At 37.9% G+C, this 24,091-nt stretch overlaps 1 protein-coding gene across 5 annotated transcripts in view; it reads left to right on the top strand.

Annotated features, from left to right (window-relative positions):
- The window catches only part of LOC127854990 (polypeptide N-acetylgalactosaminyltransferase 5-like), a 127,507-nt gene that overhangs the window by 49,065 nt on the left and 54,351 nt on the right, over nucleotides 1-24,091 (top strand). For all 5 annotated transcript variants that reach the window (XM_052390212.1, XM_052390213.1, XM_052390214.1 and 2 more), the window contains exons 3-5: nucleotides 3,261-3,863; nucleotides 20,069-20,222; nucleotides 22,424-22,590. In XM_052390212.1, coding sequence (XP_052246172.1) covers nucleotides 3,446-3,863; nucleotides 20,069-20,222; nucleotides 22,424-22,590 — 739 coding nt within the window. In that variant the 5' untranslated portion in view covers nucleotides 3,261-3,445. The remainder of the gene's footprint in view (nucleotides 1-3,260; nucleotides 3,864-20,068; nucleotides 20,223-22,423; nucleotides 22,591-24,091) is intronic.

Below are 24,091 nucleotides of genomic sequence, written 5' to 3'. Positions count from 1 at the left end.
GAAAAGGGGGTTTAATACATGTGCGTAAAGTGTCGTCGCAGATTAGCCTGTCCAGTCCACACAGGCTTATCAGGGACGACACTACGCACATGCTTTAAACCACCTTTTCATATATCACGCCTCATTTATATGTAAGGGAAACTCAGACATAATTTATGAATGTTTATTTTCTCGGCTCATTACAGAATGTGTGCTGCAACAAAATGGATTATCTCATGGGGCTTAAGTCTGGAATAAAATACTTTGTAGTTAGTTATGTATAGTTATTATGCTCCCCCCAAAAAATTTGGGGGGAGCATATAGTCGCCGCTTCGTCCGTCCGTGTGTCCGCCCGTGTGTCCGTCCGTCCGTGCACAATTTTTGTCTGGGCTATTTCTCAGCAATTAATGACCGGAATTCAATGAAACTTTATGGGAAGCTTCACTACCAAGAGGAGATGTGTATCTAATCAGCCTGTTCTGGTCGGATGATTTTTCACAGAGTTATGGCCCTTTGAAATTTTCCATTTATTGTATATATAGTGCAATTCTTGTCCGGGCTATTTCTCAGCAACTAATGACTGGAATTCAATGAAACTTTATGGGAATCTTCACTACCAAGAGGAGATGTGCATATTATCAGTAGGTTGTGGTCGGATGATTTTGCACAGAGTTATGGCCCTTTGAAATTTTTTATAAAAAAATTCTTGTCCCCCCAACTACTGTGCCCTCAAGACGTTTCCTTTTATCTGAATAATTATATAGTGCAATATTGTGACCAAAAAAAACTTTTTTGAGCATCACCCCTCTCCGACGGTTTCTTGTTCAATAATTAGTTATGAATTATGTTATTCACAATTCACATAGACTGCCAAAAGTCTAGTCTGAAAAAATGTTGGAGTTATATCACTTGGTAAATTTAAGATGCAGTTAAAGTTTCTGAACTGGGAACCAAAATGTCAAAAAGCATAATGTAGTTAATATAGTCTTTATTGCCAAGTGGAATTGTTGTCTGTTGTCAGTTGATTTGTTTGCTGGGAATTTCCTTTGCATAAAGCATCACATGTTATGATGTAAATTATATTAATGTAAGTTGATGTTTAAATATTTGGAATTGTTCATGGCTTTGTTTTTGGAACATAGTCTCTTATGTTCTTACTGATGAACTCATGGAATATTGCAAACAAAGTTTCAATAAAATATGTTTTGTGTGTAATATATTTAATATTATCATAGCAACAAATCTTTTTTATCAGTATAGACATGGTGAAACTGTCCAAATGACACAGCTGACATGAACTCCAATATTTTGCTCACATATACTACTGTTTTGCTTCGGTTGTCCTGCAATGCTGCATTTTAAAGTACAGTTATATAATAATGTAAGGAAGTCAGGGATGTTTGGTTACTGCATTGACTATTCTAAATTGCTGGGTCGATTTATATAGAGAACTTCTATGGAATTATTTGCTCTTTGAATGAAGATGTTTTTAAGTCCCACATACGAGAATTCTAAAAGAACCCCTGCAATATGATGTAAATGGGAATGTTGTGATAATCTTGTCTTTGAACGTTACTGAAGATTGTTCACAGAAAAAGCAGGCATATATTTTAAGAAATAAGCTTTGGAGCATATATAATACTCAACAAAAAGAGTTTAAAATTGCAATAAATATTCTTTGAGGTATTCGTTATATACCTATTGCTTGATTCACAATTTTCTATCTTAGGTTCAAACACCCAAATAATTCACATAATCAAAAGAGCATCTGCATTATAGATGCGAGCATTCTAGGTTGAGTGACTGATTGTTGACTTTATATATATTAAATGAGCAAAAGTAAGTTTATAATGGTCTTTGCAGTTGAGTTGGCAAATTATATCAGCAATTTCATTTAAGAAACTATAATTATACATATACTTGAAATCAGTGACTTATGTGGGATGCTTGAGTGTTTAGCTTTGAAATATATTATTTTTTTGCTCGACAATAGGCCAATAACCGTTGGAATGTCTTACGCATGGATTATGTCTTAAATAAAAAAGTAAACATATCATCTGACTGGCAACTGTGTCCCTCTGGAGTTCTGGTTGTCTACTTGCAAAGTTTATTTATCTTTCTTTTTCCAGAGAAAATTATTTCCATGAAGAAATGAATTGTTTGTACTATGACAGGCTTTGCCATCATTTTTTGTTTTGGGCAACACATGCTTTCTGTAAGAATAGTCACAAAATAATACTGAAAACTAAATATAATTAGTTCTGAGCATTGCTCCTGTGGTTTTGTAGCTTTTAGCATGATTTTAGTCTCTTCAAGATAATTGGGCTGTTGGTGGAGATGAATTATTGAAATGAATTTGGTTACAATTTGCATCATAATTCCATTAATTTTGTTTCTGAGAAAAAGGCTTCAATGGGCATCAAGAACGTTTTTGAGGAACAGCAACAAATGTATGGTTATGTTTTTACAAATGTAAACATTGAATCAAATGGTTTAGTGGCTGTTTGCAAAACAATAGCACTGATAATGTTTTCCAAAAATTTTTTAAAAACAACAACAACATTTTCTTCAGCCTTCTTTTTTGTTTGTTTGTATAAAATATGAGAGTTTAAATCTGTTAGGTCAATCTTTAGCTTTAAAAAGAAAGGAATAATTTCTTATAATTTGATGCGTTAATGTGTAAGAAATTTAGTCTTTGAGCGGATTACATAATGGCAGAGTTGCAGTTATATTTGTGTATATCCAGAAGTCTGTCTATTAATATCATTAGCATAGAGATTGGCAAATCTAGTGACAGCTGCAAAATGCAAACATCACAGCCTATATAGAAAAAAGCTTTTTGCTTTTTCAGTACCACATCTCTGGCTTCCAAAAGAGTTTTAAAGATTTTATTTTCATGCATCTTTGTATATGATATGTTGTCATTATATATGTTTGTCATTAAAACAAACAGATTCTTTGTTGGCATTGAAAAATGTGTTGATATTGAAACAATTTTGATTTTAATTATTAATTGATTTTGTTAGATTAATTAGTGATATGATAAATGTGGATTTCACTGTGAATTGCTTTTAATGTGGTTTCTTGTATATTGAATACTAATTTTCAACTATACTTGAAATTATACCTGTTAAGTGGTACATATTGAATGATGTGAGTGCAGGGGACGTATAGCCATATTTATCATTAATTAGAGAGCAAAAAGGTAATTAATTAATTAGAAAGCAATGAAAGTAATCAATATAAACCTCTCTACATAATGCTGACTGTGTACTTTTCAGGCAAGATGAACCACATCCCACCACAATGAGCTAGTAAGAGGAAGAAACAGTGTGATATTCCATCTGTGATAAGTTCATTAGTGGATTACAATTATCTCCCTTGGGGACATCTGAAATTGTCTCCCTTGATTTAAATTTTCATTTATATTTCTTCACGAATTTAGGAGTTAGCTGACAAATAAAACATGGCAAGTTTTTTTCGTAGGAAACGCAGCTTAATTTTTAAGATATTGATAGCAATACCAGTGCTATGGATTGCCGTTGTGTTGTTTCTAAGTTTTCAAAGTTCTGATGATGACAGACCATTGCAAGAGCGGCAGAATAGAGACCATAAACATGTTCCGATTGGTCAAAATGAGGCGCCACGCGATTCCGGTGGAGTGTTTGAAGGTTTTCAAAATCCTTTAGAAAAGTTAAATCGTATAGTGCAGCCTTTTAATCCCTTTGTAAATAACGAAGTGACCAAAGCAAAGAATGTGATAAAGGACTCAAATGGAGGTATGCCTGCGTTTGATAGAAATCATGGAAATCCAGATGAACTTGTGGTGCATGAGCCTTACGATGTGTCTGGGAAATTCAGAGAGAATAACCAACAGGCTCCAGGTAGGATTGGATTTCGATTATGCGTTATTTTTATATTTGGATGTATCATGGTTCAAGTGTTGTTATTAACCTGCTTAATTTGTATGCCCCCACTGAGTCGAGGACATTAAGCATTGCACTTGTCTGTCAGTCTGTTCTTCCATAGTCGTTTCCGAAGCTTGTGTTTTACCACCTATTCAACTACTGGGTGGATCTTTTTCAAATGTTCAAACTTAATTGAAGAGAGGAATTTCGAAAACAACAAGTTTTGGTTCAATTTCTTTTCCAAAATTGGAATTGCGAATTTATAAGACACTAGTGCAAATGAAGTAATATTTATAATATTAATATTTCTTTTTAAATAAATAGTTATAGAATGACCAAAAAAAGGCACTTTCTTACTGCAAAAAGAACAGTTTGTAAATTAATATCAAAGGAAAAGAAATGAATTATCCAACATGTGTACTTTCATTCCATTATTGATTACTGTTATTTTTTTTAATAATCATGAAAATGTCCTTATATGTAAACATATCTTGCACCAAAACCAGTCTGAAGAACTATTTCTCCTAGGTCTACCGTAAATATGTTTCATTGTCTGGCATGCCCGCCACATTTGACAGATTTATCAGCATGGCTCCACTATCTGCCAGTGTTTGATGTGTCTTGAGAGTATGTGGAGATATCCCACAGACTTCTCTCGTTGCCCTGCCTGGTGACAGCCTGACAGATGCATGGGACACTGGTGGGGATGGCTAGGGGAGGAGCCTGGTGACAGCCTGACAGATGCATGGGACACTGGTGTTGATGGGCGGGGGGAGGGGCCCTGTGACAGCCCGATAGTTGCATGGGACACCGGTGGTGATTAGTGGGTGGAGTGGGCCTGGTGACAACCTAACAGATGCATGGGACACTGGTGGTGATGGGTGGGGGTGGGGCCTGGTGACAGCCTGACAGATGCATTGGACACTGGTGGTGATTAGGGGGGTAGTGGGCCTGGTGACAACCTGATAGATGCATGGACACTGGTGGTGATGGGTGGGGGTGGGGCCTGGTGACAGCCTGACAGATGGATTGGACACTGGTGGTGATAAGTGGGGGGAGTGGGCCTGGTAACAGCCTGACAGATGCATTGGACACTGATTGTGATTAGTGGGGGGAGTGGGCCTGGTGACAGCCTGACAGATGCATGGGACATTGGTGGTGATGGGTGGGGGAGGGGCCTGGTGACGGCCTGACAGATGCATGGGACACTGGTGGTGATGGCTGGGGGAGGGGCCTGGTGACAGCCTGACAGATGCATGGGACACTGGTGGTGATGGGTGGGAGTGGGGCCTGGTGACAGCCTGACAGATGCATGGGACACTGGTGGTGATGGCAGGGGGAGGGGCCTGGAGACAGCCTGACAGATGCATGGGACACTGGTGGTGATGGGTGGGAGTGAGGCCTGGTGACAGCCTGACAGAAGCATGGGACACTGGTGGTGATGGGCGGAGGAGGGGCCCGGTGACAGCCTGACAGATGCATGGGACACTGGTGGTGATGGCTGGGGGGTTGGGCCTGGTGACAGCCTGACAGATGCATGGGACACTGGTGGTGATGGCATGGGGGTGGGGCCTGGTGACAGCCTGACAGATGCATGGGACACTGGTGGTGATGGGTGGAGGAGGATACCGGTGACAGCCTGACAGATGCATGGGGACACTGGTGGTGATGGCTGGGGGGTTGGGCTTGGTGACAGCCTGACAGATGCATGGGACACTGGTGGTGATGGCATGGGGGTGGGGCCTGGTGACAGCCTGACAGATGCATTGGACACTGGTGGTGATGGCATGGGGGTGGGGCCTGGTGACAGCCTGACAGATGCATGGGACACGGGTGGTGATGGCATGGGAGTGGGCCTGGTGACAGCCTGACAGATGCATTGGACACTTTTGGTGTTTAGTGGGGGGAGTGGGTCTGGTGACAGCCTGACAGATGCATGGGACACTGGTGGTGATGGCTGGGGGGTTGGGCCTGGTGACAGCCTGACAGATGCATGGGACATGGGTGGTGATGGCATGGGAGTGGGGCCTGGTGGCAGCCTGACAGATGCATGGGACACGGATTGTGATGGCATGGGGGTGGGGCCTTGTGACAGCCTGACAGATGCATGGGACACGGGTGGTGATGGCATGGGAGTGGGCCTGGTGACAGCCTGACAGATGCATTGGACACTGGTGGTGATAAGTGGGGGGAGTGGGCCTGGTGACAGCCTGACAGATGCATGGGACACTGGTGGTGATGGGTGGGGGAGGGGCCTGGTGACAGCCTGACAGATGCATGGGACACTGGTGGTGATGGCTGGGGGAGGGGCCAGGTGACAGCCTGACAGATGCAGGGGACACTGGTGGTGATGGGTGGGAGTGGGGCCTGGTGACAGCCTGACAGATGCATGGGACACTGGTGGTGATGGCTGGGGGAGGGGTCTGGTGACAGCCTGACAGATGCATGGGACACTGGTGGTGATGGGTGGGGGAGGGGCCTGGTGACAGCCTGACAGATGCATGGGACACTGGTGGTGATGGGTGGGGGGTTGGGCCTTGTGACAGCCTGACAGATGCATGGGACACGGGTGGTGATGGCATGGGGGTGGGGTCTGCTAAATAAGAGGTCGCTGTGGTGTAGTGGATATGGTTTCCACCCAGCGACATGGAGGTCATAGGTTCAATCCTCAGTGTGGGAGCGTTCTTTTGATCTTCCCTAAGACCAAGTACTGGTCCTTAGTCTTAGAAAAAGCCTTAGGCTTTTGATGTAATAAAGCTAAAATAAATAGGTTATACCTAAATAAGAGGTATACAGGTCATTAAATTGTCCTCAGCTTGCTTTGTGAAAAGCCCTTCAACCTCATAGTAATCCATAAAAATGTATGTCCGTTGGTCAGTCCGTCCACCAAATGGTTTCCGGATAATGAAACTTCATAGGTACATTGATCATGACTGGCAGATGATCCCTATTGATTTTCAGGTCACTAGGTCAAAGGTTAAGGTCACAGTGACTCGAAACAGTAAAATGGTTTCCGGATGATAACTCATGAACGCTCATGCCTATGGTCATGAAACTTCAAAGGTACATTGATCATGACTGGCAGATGACCCCTATTGATTTTTAGGTCAAAGGTCAAGGTCACAGTGACTCAAAACAGTGTAATGGTTTCCGGATAAAAACTCAAGAATGCTTATGCCTAGGATCATGAAACTTCATAGGTACATTGATCATGACTGGCAGATGACCCCTATTGATTTTCAGGTCAAAGGTCAAGGTCACATTGACTCGAAACAGTATAATGATTTCCTGATGATAACTCAACAACGTTTTCGCCTAGGATCATGAAACTTCATAGGTACATTGATTTTGACTGGCAGATGACCCCTATTGATTTTCAGGTCACTAGGCCAAAGGTCAAGGTCACAGTCACTCGAAACAGAATAATGGTTTCTGGATGATAACTCAAGAACACTTATGCCTAGGATCATGAAACTTCATAGGTACATTGATCATGAATGGCAGATGACCCCTATTGATTTTCAGGTCACTAGGTCAAAGGTCAAGGTCACAGTGACTCGAAACAGAATAATGGTTTCCGGATGATAACTCAAGAACACTTACGCCTAGGATCAGAAACTTCATAGGTACATTGATCATGACTGGCAGATGACCCCTATTGATTTTCAGGTCGCTAGGTCAAAGGTCAAGGTCATGGTGACTCTAAAGAGTAAAATGGTTTCCAGATGATAACTCAAGAATGCTTATGCCTAGGATCATGAAAATTCATAGGTAGATTGATTATGACTGGCAAATGACACTTATTGATTTTCAGGTCACACAGTACACAGGTTACACAGTAAAACCAAAACAATCTTGGACACTGACTATGATATTCAAGTAAAACTATTGGGAACATTTACTGGCAAAATCTTTCACAAGATTTTGATGTTCATGTTTACAATTAAATTGGGCAATGAACTGCCCAATAGCCAAGACACAGAAATGCTTTATAATTCAATCCAATTAGAAGAAAAGCAAAATACTTACTTTGGGCTAAATTGTAATGAGAGAAAAAAACAGGTATGATGTAATTGAAATAATCTTTCATACTGAATTGTTTCTTGCCTTAATTAAATATACTAAATCATACATTACATGTGTTGAAATAATAGTATAATGATTAGCATGATGGTTTATAGTACTGGATTTCTTACATGCACTGTATTTCCATTGTGTTATGTTGTTAAACCAATAATAGAAATAGTCTGCAAACCCCATGTTTAAAAGGAAACAAAATAATTGCACAATATTCATGAAACATGGTCAGAACATTAGTTCCCTTTAAACTCATAAGTTTTTGAGACTAGTTCACATATAGTTATAAACCAGGTAACTACGTCAAATTAAAGAAAAAAGGTTGTGAACTCCCAAGAGGCGACATTTATTGCATGATCTTCATTTTAATTGAAAACTAGAAATGGCGCGGCAGAGGCTGAGGCGTATCCCCACACCGCATGTTTGACACAGGAGCGCCCCAGGGTTGGTAATGGGGCCATGCATAGTTGAGATTGACCGTATTGTCATAAGAGATGTTCAGTATCAATTTGAAGTAAATCAGTGTAGAAATGAAGAAATTAATGTAATATAGCCTAAAAAAATGAGTGAAAATCTCTGACCCGGCCCCACCCCAACCTCCATAACTTTTGACCCAGGGGTCAGATCAAAATTCCAAATAGTGCACTGTCGCACATATGCTCATAGCTACCATGTGTGTAAGTTTCAAGGTTCTAGTGCTAATAGTTTAGGAGGAGATAGTGGCCAGAACGGACAGACAGATGGCAGAGATTACCACGTAATAGATTTCAAAATCTAAATGGCATTAATGCGGACCCTAAGTACAAGGTCAAGGTCACAGGGGTCAACATTTTTATGCGCACGGAAAGGTCTTGTCCAGATACACATGGTACCAAATATGAAAGCAATATCTGAAGGGACACAGACGTTATGAGCTTTTTTTGAATCCCGGTCACAGATTTCGAAACCTGAACGCGGACCCAAAGTTAAAAAAATTCATACGCATGGAAAGGTGTTGTCCAGATATACATGCGTTCCAAATTCGAATATCTGAAGGGACACAGTAGATATGATCCTTTTTCGAATCGCGGTAGCAAATTTCGAAACCTGAACGCTAAGTTCAAGGTCAAGATCACAGGGGTCAAAAATGTTATGTGTGTGGAAAGGTGTTGTCCAGATACACATGCATACCAAATATGAATGCAATATCTGAAGGGACACAGTAGTTATGAGCCTTTTTCGAATCGCGGTTGCAGATTTCGAAACCTGAACGCTGACCTGAAGTTCAAGGTCAAGGTCACTGGGGTAAAAAATTGTATGCGCATGGAAAGATGTTGTCTAGATACACATGCATACCATATATGAAAGCAATATCTGAAGGGACACAGTAGTTATGAGCCTTTTTCAAATCGCGGTCGCGGGAAAATCTCTGACCTGGCCTCACCCCAACCCCCATAACTTTTGACACAGGGGTCAGATCAAAATTCCAAATAGTGCACAAGCATGTACCATATGATAGCTATAACCAAAATGTATAACAGGTAAAAATCACTGTTCACTACCCACTTGAAATAATTAAATACAATGTATGATAGATATAACTAAAATGTATCACTGTCCATTGCCCATGGAAAATAATTTAATTCAATCTAAAATGGCATTAGTGCTACAGGAATGTATGGTTTGCTGTACCTTATACCTACAATTTTGTTGTGCAATTACTGGATTAACTCCATGGGCGTCATCTATCTGTTTGCACATGTATAGAAACTATCATCAGTATGCTATTTCTTATCACGAAAGTCTTGTTGTTTGCCTGATATTGATTCAGTTTTTGTATTATGTTTTTTTGCTGGTAAGTTTTTCTGCAAAGTTTCTGTGGAACGGGGCTTTCAATGTAATAAAAAAAATACATATTGATGACATACGGACAGAAGACAAAGGTTTAATACAACTAAATTACATACTAGCAGAATGGTGGATGGTGACAGACAAATTTCTCATTAGTTGGGATACATTACTTGGATTGTTAATGGAAAAGCCATGTTTGGTCCTTGTGGGAATATCAAGAGCTCTATGCCACAATGCTAATGAAAACAAACAAATCAATTCAGCAGTAGTTAATGAGATTGTAATTTTGTTAAAGTGGTGTTTTAATTGCAATATTTTGACTGGGTGTGTCATAAACAGACCAGAATTACACAATGATAAAACATTTATTATGAGAACTGAACTTTTCTCTCACCATTTTGGGAACATTAGGTCAGGGTCCTAATATTAATAGGATTGTTTTACAGTGCTCTGTGAAAAGAGGGTTAAATGCATGTGCGTAAAGTGTCGTCCCAGATTAGCCTGTGCAGTCTGCACATGCAGGGACAACACTTTCCGCCCAAACTGGAATTTTGCTTAGGAGAGACTATTTTTGAAACGAAAAATATGCGAAAAGCGGAAAGTGTCGTCGGTGATTTAAACCTGTGGGAACTGCACAGGCTAATTTTGGATGACATTTTATGCACAAAGGCTTGCTTACTTACGAAATTCCTGAACTCATTTAATTAAATATGGTATGATTTGACAACTCGTGCCAGATCCTATATTTAATGAATTTATTTTTAGGGATTTGCCAGGTGGCCATTTTAAACACTTTCAGTGTAATACATTTTCTAAGATTGCAAAGAACAGTTTCATTTTTTCTCATTCATAAGTAAATCAAATTTTAAATAGTTTACATTTGTTCGATATATCTTTAGTAGGTACTTGTTTCATGGCTAATTAAAAGTTGTGCATTTCAAAAGGTACTGGTTTTCATGATGCCAATTTCATTTAAATTGCAAAGATTACATTTTCCTCCATTTCCTTTGATAATTGACCATCTTAATTATTCTATTTGCAAAAGATTGTTACACATTCTAATATTGACAAAATATTGTCTATATTTATATAACAAATATAATATTAAACATGATTTATAAAAATGTTTTTATGCCCCCCCCCCCCCCCCCCCCCCCCCCCCCCGAGCAAAAGATTCATTCATTCATTCATTGTGTGTTTTGCATTATTGAAGAATTGAAGATAGCAACTTGATATTTGGCATGCATGTGTATCTCATGGAGCTGCATATTTTGAGTGATGAAAGGTCAAGGTCATCCTTCAAGGTCAGAGGTCAAATATATGGCTTCAAAGCGGTGCAATTGGGGGCATTGTGTTTCTGATTAACACATATCTTGTTCTTTTTTAAATGTTTTTGTTTTTTTAATAATTCAATGTTCCAATTCTATAGCTGAACATGTGAGGTAGATTACGGAAATTTAAAATGATAAATTTTAAAATTATTTTTTGTATGGAAACTTTCCATGACATTGTAGATTAGCTATTTTCCTGATTTTTCAAGTGATATATTATAAAGTCGAATATGTCATCACCACAATTTTAATCATTTTCTTAAGTCAAAATTGTAGTTGCAGGCAAGTTTACTGGAAATTATGACATGTCAGACTGTAAAATAAACATAAGTCAGACAAGTATTGCATAATGAATTACACATCCCTGAATCAATAATAAATTGTATCTGAAACTGTTGTAAAGTGTTTATGTAATGATTTAGTTCAATTGCATGATTGCAGGTAACAAAATATCAAGTTAATAACAATTGAAGCATTAATACGACAATCCTAAGGACTTATAAATAAATGTTTTCAACAAAAATATTAGAAAATACCCATGCATATTTGCAGCTTAATATGTTCAATCACAAACTCATGCTTCCTTAGAAAAACATAAACATGGTTTGTGTCGAGAAATTTGATGCAAATTACATGTTTGCTGGAGAGGCTGTAAATTGCAGGCAATTTGGTAACATTAATGAAAACATACGATGGAGTGTGCCATGTTTATTGGGCTTTAATGCCAGCTAAATAGGGTCGCACTATGAGTTGTGTTGCAGGAAATCTGTGCTAGAGAATGATTAGCACTCACAGAAATATTTGTCTAACATGAGATAGGGACTCTTTGTGGTTGCCCATTTATGCCTAGTGTCTAGAAAAAAGATCTTGGCAAACAGCGTAGTCCCAGATAAGACGCTGCATGATTCAGCGTCTCATCAGGGTCTGCGCTGTTGGCTTTAAGGAATTTCTGTAAGAAATATTCTAAATATAGAAATAAATATACTAGACATCCCTAATTTGGGAAATATAAGCATAATAACAGAAATAACTTACGTGTGTACATTGAATAATACAGAATAATATCTTATAGATTGATTTAATTTCATCTTGTTAAACTAAAGCAATGACTTTATCAACGCTGGTATAATTGTTTACTCGTGCATCTCGTTCATTCAGTAAATAAAGTTTGTCACGTCCGTACAAGTCTAAAAAGCGGATTCGCTGTCATAAACCGATAGTACGGTGTTATTGTACCGTTGAAAGTACCATGTACTAATTAGCGGTCATTTAATTAGTGATAATTACTTTAAACGTGTCACAAACTCTGACATATTTTCTTTTGAAGATACCCTCACAATTATCCCCGGAAAACAAACCGTCTCAACACCTTATTATTTGTTTACTCACAGCGGGCCGCTTTTATAATATCAAAGACAATTACCGCTTTCAGACGCTTTAACCGCAAAATAGATCGACAAATGATGTGTTGTGTTTCTAATTTTCACGACTCGAGATGGCTAATCAGGGATGACACTTTAGTCACATGCATTAAACCCCTTTTTCACAGAGCACATTATTACTGAATTTAGCCTAAATCAGTTAACAGAGGAGGCACTTTATGAGCACACATTGCTCCAAACCATTGATTACAATGTTTATTGTTGTGATGTTGATAGAACAGACAATGATTTAATAAACTAATGACAAAATACTTCGAGCTTTCTTGAAATCTTGAGTGCCTGATGAAAATTATAAACAAGAAAAAAAGAAAATTATATAAAATATTCCTCTTGGGTATTGACATTAGCAGAACTTAATTGTTTTTACATTATTTATTTACACAGCATGTGAATTGCCTGCTAAAACGTATCTAATCATATGCACAAATAATATCATATAAGAACACACAATAAAAACAATATAAATTAAAAAGATCACTGAAACTGGAAAGTCACCAAAACAGGTACCTTCACCATACATATTGCGTCTCAAATAACGCGTAAATAAATTACTTTTTGTATATATCAGGTTTCGGTCTTCTGTGTGGCCATAACAACCAGGGACATTTTTTGTCAGAATTGGCCAGCAAACACCATCTATTTAACTTTCCCTAAGATCTAGTTATCATGTCCAAATTGCGCCAAACCTGTTATTTTTTGTGGATTGGCACACCTATTTAGGAGAGTAGTGGCTTTCACAATGCAAATTTCCTGACATTTTGTATGAAATTATGGAGCCTTGTAGACAGGGAGAACTCTTGGCTGATAGGAAACCAAGTAATGTTGGAGTATTGTGTCTGAATTTGTTTTTGCTTGGGAATTGGAAACTGATAAACTTTACACAATTGCATGGAATTTAAAAAAAAGAGAGAGACAATAATGTTGCTGATAATTGTGATTCAGATATTATAACTTTCGGTAAATTTACTCAGCCAGTACGCCCACTATGCCAATTGATTAAAGGGACCGTTTCATCTAAAATTGTATCAATTAAGCAGGTGATTTCTTTTCTAAAAAATCTGATAATTAGATATAGATTTTTTCATAAAGTAATTATTGTAACAACTTTCGTAATATAATGACAAAGGAGTCCACACACTCTGCTGATGAGACTGAAGTGAATTAATTATAATCTACTTGGTTTGTTGGTTTGGGCTTTCTTCATGTTTATCAAAGCTGCATGTTTTAAGCTCACCTGAGCACAACGTGCTCATGGTGAGCTTTTGTGATCGCCTTTTGTCCTTCATCCGTTGTCCGTCGTGCGTTGTCTGTTGTGCGACGTCAACATTTGCCTTGTTCACTCTCTAGAGGCCACATTTATTGTCCAATCTTCATGAAATTTGGTCAGAAGATTGGTTTCAATGATATCTTGGATGACTTTGGAAATGGTTGTGTTTGATTGAAAAACATGGCTGCCAAGGGGCGGGGCATTTTTCCTTATATGGCTATAGTAAAATCTTGTTAACACTCTAGAGGCCACATTTATTGTCTGATCTTCATGAAACTTGGTCAGAAGATTCATCCCAATAATGTCTTGGACGTGTTCGAAAATGATGCTGGTTGGTTTAAAAACATGGACGCCAGGGGGTGGGGCATTTTTCCTTATATGGCTATAGTAAAACCTTGTTAACACTCTAGAGGCCACATTTATTTTCGGATCTTCATGAAACTTGCTCAGAAGATTTGTCCCACTGATATCTTTGATGAGTTCAAAAATGGTAACCTTTGCTTGAAAAACTTGGCTGCCAAGGGGCGAGGCATTTTTCCTTATATGGCTATATATGGCTTTAGTAAAATCTTGTTAACACTCTAGCGGCCACATTTATTGTCCAATCTTAATGAAACTTGGTCAGAAGATTCATCCCAATAATATCTTGGACGAGTTCGAAAATTATGCCAGTTGGTTGAAAAACATGGCCCCCAGGGGCTATTTTCCTTTTATGGCTATAGTAAAACCTTGTTAACACTCTAGAGGTCACATTTATTTTCTGATCATCATGAAACTTGGTCAGAAGATTTGTCCCAATGATATCTTGGATGAGTTTGAAAATGGTTTTGGTTGCTTTAAAAACATGGCCACCAGGGGCAGGGCATTTTTTTTTATATGGCTATATATGGCTATAGTAAAACCTTGTTAACACTCTAGAGGCCACATTTATTGTCCAATCTTCATGAAATTTGGTCAGAAGATTGGTCTCAATCATCTTGGATGAGTTCGAAAATAATTATGTTTGCTTGAAAAAAATGGCTTCCAAGGGGCGGGGCATTTTTCCTTATATGGCTATAGTAAAATCTTGTTATCACTCTAGAGGCCACATTTACTGTCCGATCTTAATGAAACTTGGTCATAAGATTCATCCCGATAATATCTTGGATGAGTTAAAAAATGATGCCGGTTGGTTGAAAAACATGGCTGCCAGGGGGTGGGGCATTTTTCCTTATATGGCTATAGTAAAACCTTGTTAACACTCTAGAGGCCACATTTATTTTCCGATCCTCGTGAAACTTGGTCAGAAGATTTGTCCCAATAATATCTTGTTATCTCAGGTGAGCAAATTTGGGCCTTTCAGGCCCTCTATTAATTGTTTAGCCATAATTTACACTCTAATTTCTCTTTATCAAGCATGTTAGTGCAGTTGATTTTAGTTCTGTCTCCTCAATTTGAGTGAGTCAGAACTGTCAAACCGACTTAAGGTTTCAATTTTTATTATGCCTTTGAAGGAGGGCATATAGTGATAGGACCATCTGTCCGGCTTTCCGTCTCACTTTGCATTTAGGTTTCGCATTTAGGTTTCAAAAAATGCTCATAACTTATAATATGTCGCCTCAGATAGCAACTTGATGTTTGGCATGCATGTGTATCTCATGGAGCTGCACATTTTGAGTGATAAAAGGTCAAGGTAATCCTTCAAGGTCAAAGGTCAAATATATGGCTTCAAAGCGGCGCAGAAGGGGGCATTGTGTGTTTGACAAATACATCTCTTGTTTTACCTATTAATTTATTTTAAAACCCCTGCGGCATGCAAGAGGATGAAAGAAATGCGCTTCCTCATTCAGTCTGTAAGTTTGTCAGTATCACTCTCATGTGCACTCCATATCTCTCATAGCCTTAGAAGGATTTTCATGAAAAGGCCTTAATGCTATGCGCTGAAATCTTAAGTCAGTTACCTCTGCTCAGAGTAAAGTTCACACATTAAGGTCAAATGTTTTAGGTTTCAATATCTCCAATACCAATATACAGATTTTTATGACTTTTGCCTAAAATGATAAGTCTGCAGAAATGTGCCAAAGTCATATGTCAGTCACTCTTACTCAAGTTCACACTTGAAAGTAATAATGTTTGTGATTCTTTACACTCCATATCTCCTGTGTCAGTAGCAGAATTTCATTAAAGGTCAATGTCATTCAGGAGATGTTCAGAAGTCATGAGTCCATCAAGCTGACTGAAAGTCAAGGTCACCACTTCAAAGTAAAAAGAATATCAGTGGGGTATAGAGTAGTCTTGTGGACTGCTTTATTTATAAATATTATGTGTGTTACTTTTTTATGCCCCCCTTCGAAGAAGAGGGGGTATATTGCTTTGCACATGTTGGTCGGTCGGTCCGTCTGTCGGTCGGTCCGTCCACCTGGTGGTTTCCGGATGATAATTCAAGAACGCTTGGGGCTAGGATCATGAAACTTCACAGGTACATTGATCATGATTTGCAAATGACCCCTATTGATTTTGAGGTCACTAGGTCAAAGGTCAAGGTCACGGTGACCCGAAATAGTAAAATGGTTTCCGGATGATAACTCAAGAACACATACGCCTAGGATCATGAAACTTCATGGGTAGATTGATCATGACTTGCAGATGACCCCTATAGATTTTGAGGTCACTAGGTCAAAGGTCAAGGTCACAGTGACCCAAAATATTAAAATGGTTTCCGGATGATAACTCAAGAACGCATACGCCTAGGATCATGAAACTTCATGGGTAGATTGATCATGACTCGCAGATGACCCCTATTGATTTTGAGGTCACTAGGTCAAAGTTCAAGGTCACAGTGACCCTAAATAGTAAAATGGTTTCCGGATATAACTCAAGAAGGCATACGCCTAGGATCATGAAACTTCATGGGTAGATTGATCATGACTCGCAGATGACCCCTATTGATTTTGAGGTCACTAGGTCAAAGGTCAAGGTCACGGTGACCCGAAATAGTAAAATGGTTTTCGGATGATAACTCAAGAACGCATAAGCCTAGGATCATGACACTTCATAGGTACATTGATCGTGGTTGCAGATGACCCCTATTGATTTTCAGGTCACTAGGTCAAAGGTCAAGGTCACAGTGACAAAAATTGTATTCACACAATGGCTGCCACTACAACGGACAGCCCATATGGGGGGGCATGCAGGTTTTACAAACAGCCCTTGTTTTGTTCTGATCCCCTTCCAAGAAGGCAGCATGAATTGTAGCAGTAGCACTGTCTGAAATTCTGACTGTCTGTTTTTCTGTGTGTTAGTCAATCCATCTGTTGGTCTGTTTGTGTGTCTGTGAGTGGAAATGTTCTGTCTTAGCCACAAGTTTTCCATATATTGATGATGTCTTGCGTGTTCCACTCATATCCCTCCCTCAAAGGTTAAGGTCACACTTACTAATAGGTCAAAGATCAGAGTTGGCCATATAACAGCTAAACAATTCCAGTCACAACCACAACTTTGCCATATATTGATGTTTTTTTTTAATAACTTGACTCAAATGAGGTGTTGCCTATAAAACCAATCTCCCGCAGCCTCAAAGATGATTGTTATGTCATGCTTTTGGAAAAGCTTACTTTTATCATAATATATCATTTTATGTTTCTGCTAAAGTCATAGCAAACGTACATGTCATCAACTTGGGACCTTTAAATTTTGACACAATCAGACCAAATATCACTTATCATTTTTATGAGTTCAAATTTTGATATTAAGGAAATTATTCACATATCCCTTTGTTTAAAAGACTGTCCAAAATTACACCAAGTTTTTCGTGTTAAACACTTATGTTTACACAATAAATATACAGTCCAATTTTTTTTACCGAATTCTGTGTAATAGTTATACATATAATTTAATGTAGTCTCCAATCCAATCATAGTAAATGCAAATCTTCAGTCAGTTTGGTGAGTTATTAACATGGCTTTATCAAGGTTTTAGGTTAGAATCAAGATTAATTCATACAAAAATTTGCTACAACCAATCTTGTGATTCAAGCCAACAGACTGAATGTCTGCAACTTTTGCATTTGAATATTGAAAATCTTGCAAGAAAAGATTTTTGGCAAAAGGCATAGGATGAATTATAGTAGTAGGGAACGAGGTCAGTGAAGCAGCTGCTGTCCAAATATACAGGCATTTTGAAAATGACACTGTTGAGAAATCATTCATATAACAGGGCAAAAACAAAATGCTATAAAATTCCTATAATAATATCAATTGTTAACTTTCTATTTTATGCTTTCTTTTGGGATGTGTGTTGCTGTGTCTAGAGTAAAATACATGTATGATAATCAAATACGCTGTAGTGTTTATTTTGTTTGTATTAAGCAATCTCAAGCATGAATATTATTGAATGCATTTCTTTAAAAAATACAAGTTTTCATTTATTTGAAATTAATGTAATTAACACGTACATGTATATTAAAACTATAATGCCATTGCAAAAGGAATTAATATTTATTGTCCCCTACCGGTGAAACCGGAGGGTACTTATGGTTTGCGCTCCGTGTGTCAGTCAGTCAGTCAGTCAGTCAGTCAGTCTGTCCGTCACACTTTTCTGGATCCTGCGATAACTTTAAAAGTTCTTCAAATTTTTTCATGAAACTTGAAACATGGATAGATGGCAATATGGAGATTATGCACGTCATTTCATTTTGTTCCTACATCAAAATTCTGGTTGCTATGGTAACAAATACATTAAAAAAATCTGCAAATGGTGGAGTTTCACCGGTAGGGGACCATATTGCTTGACAATAGTCTTGTTATAAAACTGTCAATTGGAAATATATAAAAGCCATGTCAAAGAAAAAGTCTTATGAAGAAGTTTTGTTTCACTTGCCACATTAAAACTACCTCTGAAGTAATGTAAACATTTCTCTGAAAATAACAGCTACAACAGTGATTTTATTCTGGTTATGATATGGTTTCAATTTATTTGCAAAAGCAAAAAGTTTTATTCTATATCAGTAAATTATAATATTATTAAAATTTATAGGTTGTTAATGTCAGGAATGTCTACAAATAGTCTACATTTCCATTGCTTTAATTTTCTAGCACAGTTATTAAACTGTCACTTGTTGCAATATATTCTGTCTTATGTTTCTGAGTTTCAACACATGAATGCAGACATTTATGGCTGTGTCTGCATTTGGTAGAAATAAGCTTGTGAAATATTGAGCTTTTCAAACATATGTCATAATGAAATTGTTCTGCAGTCAAAACTCTTCATGAGGAATAGTAAACTGATAATATGGGAAAACAATTGTCAGTTAAATTCTCAGAGAGTGGTGAAAGATAATGTTTTTTCTATAATATGTCTGTGGGCAAGTTCCTAATACAGTTATTGGGTTGATACATCCAGCACAACAAGAGAGGCTTATTGCAATCATTTGTTTGTTTGTTTTTCTGTCTATCTAGTTTTGTTTAAGCTTAAATCTTTACGTGGAGGCAAACACTTTATGTCAAAGAAGGGATGTAAAATCTAATAAGCTATTTTGGTTTTAGGCTTACAACAAAAGTGTATTCGGCAACAAGCTGTAACCCATTTAAACCATCCCCAGAGAATACAGAAATTGCATCATGGGTACCAACCAAACCGTGAACATATTCTTTATGTCTGACAAACTAAACTTTCAGCAGAAAATGGCGTAGCTGTCATGATTTTGGATGACCATAGCTTGTTCTGTTGCACTTTTGAAGGCCTTTGCAAACAGTTTGGATCCAGATGAGACGCCAGAACGTAGTGTCTCATCAGGATCCAAACTGTTTGCTATTGTGATAATATTCTTTGAAAAAAATCGAAGAAAATTATAATTTGAGAAATTCGGTAGACGACATTTTAGCAGACGACAAATTTCCCAGCATGCAAAGGGTTAACTATTAAAGAGAGAATGGCACACAAGGTATCATGAACAGCAAAAATATAAGTTCTTAAAACCTTTCACTCTCATATGCATAGTGAAAATGGCATAAAACCTGAATAGCATTTAAGTTACTCACAGGCTGTTCTGGTTTTATGCTAGATGCATATACCCATTTTTACTATGCCCTTAGTGTGAAAGGTTTAAAGAACTTTTATTCAAGTTTTTGCTATTCATGATATCTTTGCCATTCTCTCTCAGGCTGTTCAGCTTTTATGCTGGTTGAAGTAGCCATTTCTTAAAATAAATGGTTACAAAGTGGGAGAGGGTTAACAAACAGTATGAATTGTTTTCAGGAGAGAATGGGGAGGGTGTTCCTGTGGATAAGGAGAAGTTGTCACCAAGCGAGCGGAAGCTCTATGACGACGGTTGGCAGAACAATGCGTTCAACCAGTATGTCAGCGACCAGATCTCCCTACACAGGAGCCTACGAGATGTGCGTGACGAAGAGTAAGGAATTTTACAAGATTACCCCAGTAGAATGTCTTAGGGTTAATCTGCTTTGTATGCATCTAGAAGGGGATGGGAAACGAAGTCAGTGCTATTTCCAACCATCTTAATTCCAATTTTTATTTGATTTAGTTTGGAGAGGTTTAAAACAAAGGGGTTGGGGAACAAGTAGAATGTCTAGGTGCCTGTATGATTTTTGTGCCACCAAAATTGTATGGGGAACATTGAATCCTTATTATGTCTAAGGGCCTGTTTTATTTGTATTCATTTTGTAAGGGATGGGTAACATGTAACCTGTGCTTTTTTATCTGAATTCCGATTTTGAAGTGATGAAGATTGGATTCTATTGATCTTTTTCCAAAAGTTACTGCCATATATTCTTGTTCAATGCTAACAATCACTCCAGCCATTAACAAAGAGTTCCAGTGATATTCTTGATTACCAATTAACCTGTATCATGAAAAAGGGTGTAATGCCAAATGTGGTCAGCGTGTCTCCAGATGAGCCTGCGCAACCCCTTAGTCTGTTCAACTCATGAAGCCAAGAAGCCTTGCGAACAGCGTTGCTACTGACCAAACTGGACGACTGTATTAAACCCATTTTTGCATGAAACGGTTCTTATGTTAATGTTGATACAATCAACGCGTAAACAAATTCCAATTCTGTTTCCAATGTTTGCAACTTTTATGCAACTAAGCTTTCACATATGTTAATGTCAATGCATCAATTATACACCTTTAAGAGATTATGAAAAAACAAAGCACTATGATATGTTATAGATTGTTCCTTAGTGCAATATTTTATTGCAAGAAAATCCCATTTTGGGAACATTGCTATTTTACCATTTTTGTCCTCTATTTCCTGATTACTTGTTTTACATGATTCAATACTTGGTCAATCATGGATTCCCCCTATTCTCTTAAAGAAACAAATGACCATTGGCCAGTGTTCAACTAGCATGAAGCAAAAAAGCAATTGTCTTGAACATTCTGTGCATGGCTAGTCAGCAATTATAAAACCCCACAGACTGAAATATGTCAATATTTAGTGTTTATTTTCCGCACATATTGTCTTGAAAAATTCTGTATTGGCTTTTTCCATGCACTATCAAATGGGACAGATCATAAATTGCTGCATCTTTCTGATAGTCCGATGTATGGTAAATGTTATCAAAGTGGCAGAACTGACATGGAAACAGCGCTCTTCTGTCTGAAGGAAAAAACTGGTTATTAGATTGGCGAATGCGGGCGGGCAGGCAAAACAAGCTTGTCTGCTCTCTAATTCAAATAGTTTTCATCCGATCTTTACGAAACTTGGTCAGAAGTTGTATCTAGACAATATCTAGGTCAAGTACGAATATGGGTCATGCCGGGTTAAAAACTAGGTCATGGGGTCACTTAGTGCGTTTTAAACATTTAGCATGTTGTCCGCTCTCTAATTAAAATAGTTTTCATCCGATCTTTACAAAACTTTGTCAGAAGTTGTATCTAGACAATATCTAGGTCAAGTTTGAATATGGGTCATGCCAGGTCAGAAACTAGGTCATGGGGTCGAAAAACAGATTGATTTTGAAACAAGGGGGGTAATTGTGATGAACAATCAGCAATCGCACATTCTCGGCCCTTTCCGTCAAACATCGGATAAGTACCTCGAAGGAGATAGTATGAATACACATTTCGGAAGCGGTATTGCGGTCTACCTACGCGGGCCTACGCGAATCAAAATTACATAGTAAAAACAAACATGGCCGGTTTTGCGAGTTGTTTACATTTTGCAAAGATGAAAATGGGGATTTTCTATGCTCTGAAGCCAGAGCAAGTACAAACTCTACAGGAATTATGGACGCCGTCGTTGTTATTGTTTTTGTTGTTGTAACATTCTTAGAATGGTATCACGTGGGCGGACTACTTTCAACCCGTATTTCTCCCGAGTCCGATTATGATAATCTGCGAGGGGTACCGAATGAACAATCAGTAGCAATGCACATTTTGAGTTGCAGTTGTCTCCCGTTTTTATGTTTTTTTATATTAAAAATCTCGTTTTGTGACAATTTTGTCTCTTGTTCTACATTATTTTTTTTTATAAACCTTAATACAATAATACAATTTGCTGATTTCTTCATTACTGGTATTAAGAATTAGTTTAATGCCAAAAGTAATGTTGACAAATAATTTGTTTGATACTTCATTAACTTTTTTCAGATGTAAAGCATTGAAATACCATCGGAAGCTTCCTGATACTAGTGTGGTGATATGTTTTCACAACGAGGCTTGGACTGTACTACTACGAACCTTCCATAGTGTGTTAGATCGCACCCCACCTGAACTTCTAAGGGAGATCATTCTTGTTGACGACTTCTCTGATAAAGGTGAGGCTAAGAGTCAGTAATTTATTTTTGTCACTAATACAATAGGGTGGGCTTATATTGTAATTCCATATCCCATATCCCATTGGACAACTCATGGGAATGTGACACTTAATTCCTTAAATGATATTTTTCCTTATTTTGCAGTGCAGGTGTAAGCTCAAAAGGTCAACACGAAGGTTAACATTTTTAGCTCACCTGATTGCTCAGGTGAGCTTTTGTGACCGGTCTTTGCCCATGACTCGTAGATGACCCCTATTGATTTTCAGGTCACTAGGTCAAAGGTCAAGGTCACGGTGACCCGAATAGTTAAATGGTTTCCAGATGATAACTCAAGAACGCTTTTGCCTAGGATCATGAAACTTCATAGGTACAATGATCATGACTGGCAGATGACCCCTATTGATTTTCAGGTCACTAGGTCAAAGGTCAAGGTCACGGTGACCTGAAATAGTAAAATGGTTTCTTGATGATAACTCAAGAACGCTTATGCCTAGGTTCATGAAACTTCATAGGTATATTGATCATGACTCGCAGATGACCCTTATTGATTATCAGGTCACTAGGTCAAAGGTCAAGGTCACAGTGCCAAAAAACGTATTCACACAATGGCTGTCAAGGTCATGGTTACTCAACTTAGAAAAATGGTTTCCGGATGATAACTCAAGAATGCTTATGCCTAGGATCATGAAACTTCATAGGTACATTGATCATGACTCGCAGATGAAATAATGATGAAACTTGACCAGGATGTTTGTCTGGACAATATCTAGGTCAAGTTTGACATTTGGTAAAGATTGAATGAACCGACTCCTCTGAGGTGAGCGAACTAGGGCAATCTTGGCCCTCTTGTTAGTTTGAGCCCTGGCCTTGCTCCATTACTTGTATGGCTTTTGGTCATGAGATTATTTCAACAACCATTCTCCCCTTAATTATGATTAAAGTAAGGCGATTTACACAAGCAAAGTATTGCTGCATTTCTTATTATTAATGTTGATGAGATACAATTTTTTTCAGCATATCTGACTTAATTTGCTTTTAACTTAGATTTATTGAGATATTGTTGATAAGGGAGAATCAAATGTCAAACAGAATTGCACACATTTTCTTATTATAGGGATTGCTAACTTACCACAATGATTACTGTCCACCAATAAGAGTTGCTTACAATTGGGGTTCAAATTTACTGAATTACATGTTGAAGTTATGAATATAATTTTTGACCAAAAAAAGCTGAAGATAATAAAGAACACTATTACTCATTGTGTGTTATAAACCAAATGTTTTATTCATTCACATAATGAAATAACTATTTTATTAAGCCCTTAATATACGTGCACTATAAATAGCAGTTACTTAAGATCCAATATACTGGTCCTGTGTCAATCAAAACGTTCTAATTACATTTGAGCTCACGTCCTGGCTTCCTCCTGAGAGTGTTTAATAAATGGAGTAATTATATTTATAAACATACTGTTTATGTTAATTTGTATTTTAATTGTAG

This window comes from Dreissena polymorpha, chromosome 13 (assembly GCF_020536995.1).
Source record: "Dreissena polymorpha isolate Duluth1 chromosome 13, UMN_Dpol_1.0, whole genome shotgun sequence".
Lineage (NCBI taxonomy): Eukaryota > Metazoa > Mollusca > Bivalvia > Myida > Dreissenidae > Dreissena > Dreissena polymorpha.
Note: the sequence above shows the minus strand (reverse complement) of the source record. Positions and strands in the feature narration are given on the sequence as shown.